Source organism: Gekko japonicus, unplaced genomic scaffold (genome assembly GCF_001447785.1).
Source record: "Gekko japonicus isolate JY-2015 unplaced genomic scaffold, Gekko_japonicus_V1.1 scaffold518, whole genome shotgun sequence".
NCBI classification, from domain to species: Eukaryota; Metazoa; Chordata; class Lepidosauria; order Squamata; family Gekkonidae; genus Gekko; species Gekko japonicus.
The window spans coordinates 275,891-283,106 of record NW_015169789.1 but is presented as its reverse complement, the minus strand read 5'-3'; the positions used below and the strand labels follow the sequence as shown (position 1 = coordinate 283,106).

The 7,216-nt window shown below is 43.1% G+C and overlaps 1 protein-coding gene across 1 annotated transcript in view; it reads right to left on the bottom strand.

Moving 5' to 3' along the window:
- The window catches only part of PGS1 (phosphatidylglycerophosphate synthase 1), a 53,294-nt gene that overhangs the window by 30,266 nt on the left and 15,812 nt on the right, over positions 1-7,216 (bottom strand). Inside the window, exons 2-6 of the mRNA XM_015416989.1 lie at positions 6,227-6,416; positions 4,618-4,695; positions 1,692-1,791; positions 821-1,010; positions 5-98 (exon numbers count right to left, since the gene is read on the bottom strand). Coding sequence (XP_015272475.1) covers positions 5-98; positions 821-1,010; positions 1,692-1,791; positions 4,618-4,695; positions 6,227-6,416 — 652 coding nt within the window. The remainder of the gene's footprint in view (positions 1-4; positions 99-820; positions 1,011-1,691; positions 1,792-4,617; positions 4,696-6,226; positions 6,417-7,216) is intronic.

Here is a 7,216-nt window from a genome sequence, read left to right as displayed (position 1 = left end):
CTACTAGCTCAGTGAAGAAGTCAGCTATCTCAGGTGAATCTTGCAGGAACACATAGCGGTCCTGACGATTGGTGAAGTAGGAATCACTCAAGTTGGCCCTACAGGAAAAAGGGGGCAAGAAAGACAATGGAAAAAGCATACATAAATCACACCAGTAAGATGCACACACACACACACACACACACACAAAGAGATATTCATAACAATATGTAGCCAAAGGCTGCCCCTTTCCGACACCCACCCTCCCCAACATTACTTAGCTAAGATGGACAAAGATATAACAGTGGCAATGTAAAGTAACACAAGGGGTACAACAATGGATAATCACAAAGACAAACAAAATTGCTGCAGATGTGCATACAATTAGAAAATAGTTGGCAATAATATAGAACAACAATAGAATTCTAAGATGTTTTAATTCTTGTTTTCAGCAAAGAGCGCCATCAAGATGACGTTGAGATGAGCAGAAACGCAGATTACGAACTTCTCGAGTTCTAGCGTTCGTTTCGATACAGTTCTTTATCAAACAAATCTCAGAATCTCAGTTCTTTAATGCTCTTCATACGAATACTTCACAAGAAGGAATTCCTAAATCCAGAAACTTTTCCAAACAGCTTTGGACTAACAATTTTCAACTTCCATCGGACGGTCTGTCTGGCAATGTTACAGATTAATGTGACATAACACTATCTGTCTCTAAAGCAAGCAGCAAGGTTTGTAGTTTGCTCCATCTTAGATGCTTTCACTCTGTGCTTTACTGAAGATCACAACCTTTCTCTATGCCCAAATAAGCAATTGCTTCCTTGTAATGGGGACTCACCCACTCAAGATCACATTATCATCAAAGAGATAAACCTTGATGTGCTGAAGCCCAATAGTCTCATTGTACCGCTCAGGGATCAAGAGTCGAAGAAGACCACGCAGGTTAGGAGTGTGGAAAAGAGACACACGGATCTGCTCTGGAAACCTCCTCAGGAGTGGAAGAAGCATGGTCCGAGAGTTCTTTCGTCCTGAATGAAAGAATGAAACGGATTTGCCAGGAACTCCACCAGTACATTGCCTTTTTAAAATCTGGATTTAAAAAGGGGTTGCTTAGTTAAACCATGTTTTATAATCTTTAATTTTTCACAGACCAGTTCAACAATGGATGACTATTGCCCATAAGGACTGAAATGCTTATGTCCTCTGATAGCTGCAGCAACACTTATTCATAGCAGCAAGAGGATTTCCACTTCCAATACTGCCATCTACCATGACAAGATGGAACCCAAGGAGGGAAGAGAAACTGGACCCTGAAATTCATCCTAGGCTGTCATTTCCTGCAGGTACACAAGGGATATTTTATAGTTTTATGGATTTTATGTATGGGCTGTAGCCCCTTGGAAGCCGCCCTGAGCCTGCTTGCGGGGAGGGCGGGGTAAAAATGTTTAAAAATAAATAAATAAATAATATTTTCCCTGAATATAAAAACTGAAATAATCTCTGCTGTGCTATTCAAGGCTCTCCGGATGCATACAGACTAGATATGAAAGTCTGCCGAATGTAAGGCTTCTCCATTTTGGCCTTTTATTACTGTTCCTCAACCCTCTTAATTTGAACTGGAATGACTCTTCTGAGCAGAGATGTCCTATTTGCTTAACTAGCCCAGTACAACAAAATAAGCAGAAATTATGACCAAAACACATGCTTACCCCGGGATCCCCTTGTGAAGTCTAACAAAATGGACACTCTAAGACTGGAAGAACCGCATGCCTGCAATGATCTTTCCAAAGCTGTTTCAATGCAATCCACCTGGAGGAATAAGACAGGCACGAAAGCACAAGGCAGTTCCTAGGGTATGTCACATTATTCATATAAGATGTATAAAAGCAAAGTACTGAATTTACAGAGAACACTGATTTGCTGAGCACTACTCTTAAACTTTCATGTTCCATTAGTAAAGTGGTCATTCTCAAACATCCCCTTCCTGCCTCCCAAAAAGGTGGAAGGGAGAAGAATGTTTCCAATCTATTTTTGTACTGCTCTGCTACAAATATTTTTAATGCCAGACAAACAAAGGCTAACTAGCTTGAGAGAAAACAGCTTGGGGATCATAGATAAGGTTGAGCGTATCCCTCCAACTCCATCCTGATTAGGATTCTGTTCCTTCTTTAAATCAGAGTTTCAATCCAATGATGATCCATCAAATCTCTCAGAACTTCATGAAGCAGAACCCAAGGATGAAAGGAAGAATACTCCATTTCCCCAGTGTCCGTGTTTCTGTGGTACAGAAGAATAAAGCTGTGCACTACTGCAACTCAAACTAAAACAGAGAAATTCCATCAAAACTAGCCTTTTGTGTACCAAAAGGTTTTTAAAAGATTTTTTTCAGCACGAAAGAACTATTTCTGAAGCGGCTTCATGATACAAGAGAGTGCAATAATACACTTTAAAATTTGGCTGCCTAAACTTCAAGAGACTAAAAAATGTTTTTCAGAAATTAAAGGGATAGTTTTGAAGGGGGTTATCTCTATTGTCTCTTTTGTATGTTGTTTCTATTTTGTAACATGGTAGTGTGTGTTTTCAGGACCCCTGAACCCGAGGATCACAGAAATACACACCTTAAAGGGGGGGAAATCCTTGGTGTTATCAGTCTATATTGACACTAGGAAAAATAAATAAAATATCATAAAATAAAATAAAAATGCCACGAAGTGTCAACTACTCTACGACTACTCACTGAATCTCCCGAAGATTGGTTTTGATCCAAAGAGCAATCCAACAAGAACCAAGATTCAACTGCAAAATCTACCTTAAGAGGGTTTTGTGACCAACTCTAGTCATTTATTTTTATTTTTATTATGTTGTTAATGAGGCTTTAACCCTGCCTTTCTGCCCCCATAAGGCTACCAAGGAACTAACACGTTAAATTAAAATATTATCTTAAAAGCCATTAAAACCAACACACAAACCACATCACTAAAACAAGTTAAAACCAAAGCTTAAAATAAGTACAAAAGATAAAAACAATCGTTAGAATATCGGGAAGGAAGCAGGGATCACTGAGTCTTACCCATTGACAGAAGATGGCAACAGAAGGGGACAGCAAATCTCCCTAGGGAGAGAGTTCCAAAAACGCCACTGAGAAGGCCCTCTCCTGAGTTGCCGGGGAACGGCATCCCGAGGCGGGGAGCAAGGGAGGGAGGCGGCCCCGAGCCCCGGCGCGTCCGCCTCGCCTTCTGACTCGGCCGCGGCTCTGCGCGCCCAGGGGGCGGCCAGGCGGGGAGGACCTGGGGCGTCAGGGGATCAGCATTGCCGAGCGGGACGGAGGAAGGGCGCGGCGGAGAGGAGTGCCTTGCCCGGGCACGCCTCTTCCTGGAGCGGGCGGGCAGGCAGGCCTGCAGTCGGCCCAGAGCCTCGGGGCAGTCGGGGCGAGTCCCGCTCACCTCGGAGGAGGCAAGGCGAGCGAGGGTGCGCTCGAGCAAGAGGCGGCGGTAAGTCCCCCCTAGAACCGTGGCTGCCGCCCTCAGCAGCCAGCCGACCCCCCAACAACCGCTGCCAGCGAGCTGAACCGGCGCTGCTCCCTCGGCCTTGGAGGTGGTGGCAGAGAGAGGCCCCTTCCTGCCCACCTTTCCTCGGCTGCGAGGTGCTCCCGTTGAGGCGGACAGGCACCCTCGCTGCGCCTGGGCTGGATCGCGCAGCGAGAGAACACAACCCGTCCAATGTCAGCCTCCAAATGCCCTTGGGGGGCGCACCGGGGACACGCGGACTCAGACCCCCACACACACACACCACCCGCCACGGGGAAAGGACGCCCAGAGCGTGTCTCCAGGCCCTGCCGGGAGGTTGGCATCTGCGCTCGCCTAGAGCGCAGGACAACCTCGGGCCGGCCCTGCACAGAGTATGCTTTAAAATGAGCTTTTGCCTGTGCCTTATTGGATCATAGTAATAACATGCTTGTAACAATGGTTGCACAATGTAAACAAGTTATTAGTTTTCCAAATTCCTCAGACAAAAGGACTATCAGAAAGCTGAAAGCATTATAGGATATAACACTCTTAGCATGCAAAACTAGCCAGCGTCTCCACAAGGCATGCTTGCTATTCCTCAGGGCAATGCCAGAAGCTACACTCAGCCTTCAACCAAACAGGTTTGTGATGGGCATGAGCCTGGTTTGTTGTGCTCACTTGATGCATCCTCAAAAGCCAGGATTAAACCATGATTTAGAGACTTGCTTTGTGTGAAGAAAACTCCAAGCTGTCCAGACACCCACATTTAGAGTTCACACCAAACTGGGTCTTGAAATTACTACGTCTTTAGCTGGGAAGGGGGAGGAAGGTGGGAGGGCAGAAGCACAATAAGCCAGGTTTGTGCCCATCTTTGTTTGCAAATGTCTGAACAGAGCCAAAATGTGGCAAACTGTTCCATGAGAACCCATACAATCTGATTTAACTCCTAGCAACAATTTACATTGCAGTACTGAATAGCTTGCCTTGCCTTCATTATTCTATTACTGTTGTGAATTAAGATGGTAAAATAAAAATTCAACAGCATCTTCAGGAGGAAATATTGCCTATGGCATCTCTAAATAGCTTCTTGCAAGCTTATGCAGCCCCTGTTTCAGACACCAACACTTACTAGTTCCTGCTCCAGAGGTCCTGTTCCAAGGTACAGTGAAGCTAGAACCACTCGCTTCTTGGCCACCTTTATCTGTCCCTGAGTAAAAGAAAGAAAAGTTTAGGTTCACTGATCTTTCACCAAAGGTCTTCCCAATAGGATACTCAAGCCAATCAAACCTATCTGGAATCAAGCCTACACGAAAGAGAAGGAAACCTACCCACAACTGAACAGGAGATGGAGATGATTACTGAGTTGTGAGGGGCCACTTTTTCTGTGCATGCTCAGAAACAAATGCTTTGAACCCCACTAATTTTCAAGGCGGCAACAATCTTCCATTAGAAAAACCAGGCATACTTCCCTGTTCAGAGACTCTTGTAGAAAACAAAAGTTAAGTACATTTAGGAGGAACAGTGCAAGTCAAAGCTGCCTGCCAGGAAGCCACAACCCAAAGCTTGCAAGACATTAAGGAAGTGAAGTGCCCAGATCCAAGCAGGAAATTAAAGGAAGGTATATTTGCTATATGCCAACACCCAGGCAGTTAAGTTCTGTGCCAACTTAACTTCACAGGGCAAAGTACAGGGATTCCCCCTGTATCATATTTTCTTCAATTACTCAGATAATGCAAACAAACTTGTTTTTATAATAAGCTGAGAGAAAAATTCTTATTCTGCCCATAATACCGCAAGGCATGTTATTTTTCTAGATGCAAGTGGACAAAACAGCATTCTCATCTACTTCTTTTGAAGGGCCTGATTTTTAATATATGAAGCTGCTTTAAAATAAGCCAGACCAATGGTCCTCCTAACCCTTATGACAGGCAGAATCTCCCCAGAGTTTCAGCCAAGGATCTTTCCCAAGCCTGCTACCACAGATTCGGGTTTTTTTAAAAAACTGGAGAAGGGCATATTAAATAATGGAACACCATGGCCTCCTATCACTCTTAGTGGTGTTCCATTATTTAATATGCCCTTCTGATAAGTGGTATCTGTAAGTATGCAGGTTGAAGACATGTTATATTTACTTGTTACTGTTTAAATACTGCCTTCTTGTAATTGCAAATATTTTTGTGCTTTCAGGACCAAATTAATAGAAGATTGTCAGTTCTTGAAAAAGGGTCTTCTCAAAACAGTCTTTATCCATCGGGATTTGCATATTAAATAATGGAACACCACTAAGTGTCCATCGGAATTTGCTCAGCTGATAAGATTTCTGATTGAAGTCCTTGTTCTAACCACCACAGGAGGTCTATTTGGAGACTGTGCACGTACAGGAGGACTTCAGCTTGTATATTGCGTATTATGTACTCATCATTAGGTGGTCCTTAAATTGTTAATGCCAATATTTTTTTGGATTGTTCATGTCTTGCATAATATGTACTTGTATCTTCCACCTTATATGTTTATAATTTCTATTTAATCTCTATAATTAATTCACTGTGTTGGATTAAATTATTGTATTATAATATATGCTATATATTGTTAGTTAGCTTGCTTCACGGTGTTCTTATAGTTTTTTATATCATCTAACCGTGATCCCCATTTGTATTTTAGACACAAAAACACAACATTTGACCTCTATACCTTTTCCCCACCCTAAATGACACACATGTTGGAGGTACACCAATCACCTTCATAAGTTCAAAGAATTCAGTTGGAGATGAAAGCACTTTGACACGGGAACTGGCAATCCCAAATTCCGGAACAAAGTTTCTGATCCACTGAAACCTATGGGATCCCTCAGGGCAGAGGCAACAAGGTGGAGTTGTTAACTGAGGAACAATAGGAGACAATAGTGGAGCCAATAACAGCCATGATGACCTAATAGGAGAAAGAAATGAGTAAGTTGTATTCATTGAAACGGCGTATGAGCAAAAGAGTACAGTTTAAACAGCTACATTTAACATAAGACTGCATTTCACATCTGCCTTTTACCTCCATTAGTCACAACCATTGTCATTTTTGCCAGGAAGGGAAATGCCAGACTGCAAGCAGAAGGCAAACCAGACCAGTACGTCAATCCCTTTAAGGATAAGGAGGGAAGGGTGGGATATAAATCCAAAATAAATAAAATAAAGGTGACCAGCATTGTGGAGGAGCATCAAAAAAAAACCAGCAGGTGAAGCAAAAGTAGGTAACTCCCGGCACATGTGGCTAACAGTGGTATGGCAGACCATTATCAAAGGCACAGAAGGCCAGTTCTCTACCCAAGAGATAAATTACTGCAACTCTGCTTGTTCCCAGTGGTTCTATGAAAAAAGGCTGCACAAAAGGCCACAGAAAAAAAACCACAATCATAAATGCCCACATGGGAAAATGCCCACACGGAAAACTGCCCACATGGAAATAAGCCTTCGTGGGAAAAAGCCCACAAGGAAAAAAGCCCATACACAAAAAAGCCCACATGGAAAGAAGCCCACACGGAAAAATACCATATAAAGTACCATGGATATTTACACCTGGGATTAAAACATGTCATATTCACATGCAACAATTTGTGTTGTGATTTTATCAAATATAATTAAACTAGGGAGCAAAGCCCGTTGTGGACGGAGACAACGAGCCGGAAGGAAGGAAGGAAGGAAGGAAGGAAGGAAGGAAGGAAGGAAGGAAGGAAGGAA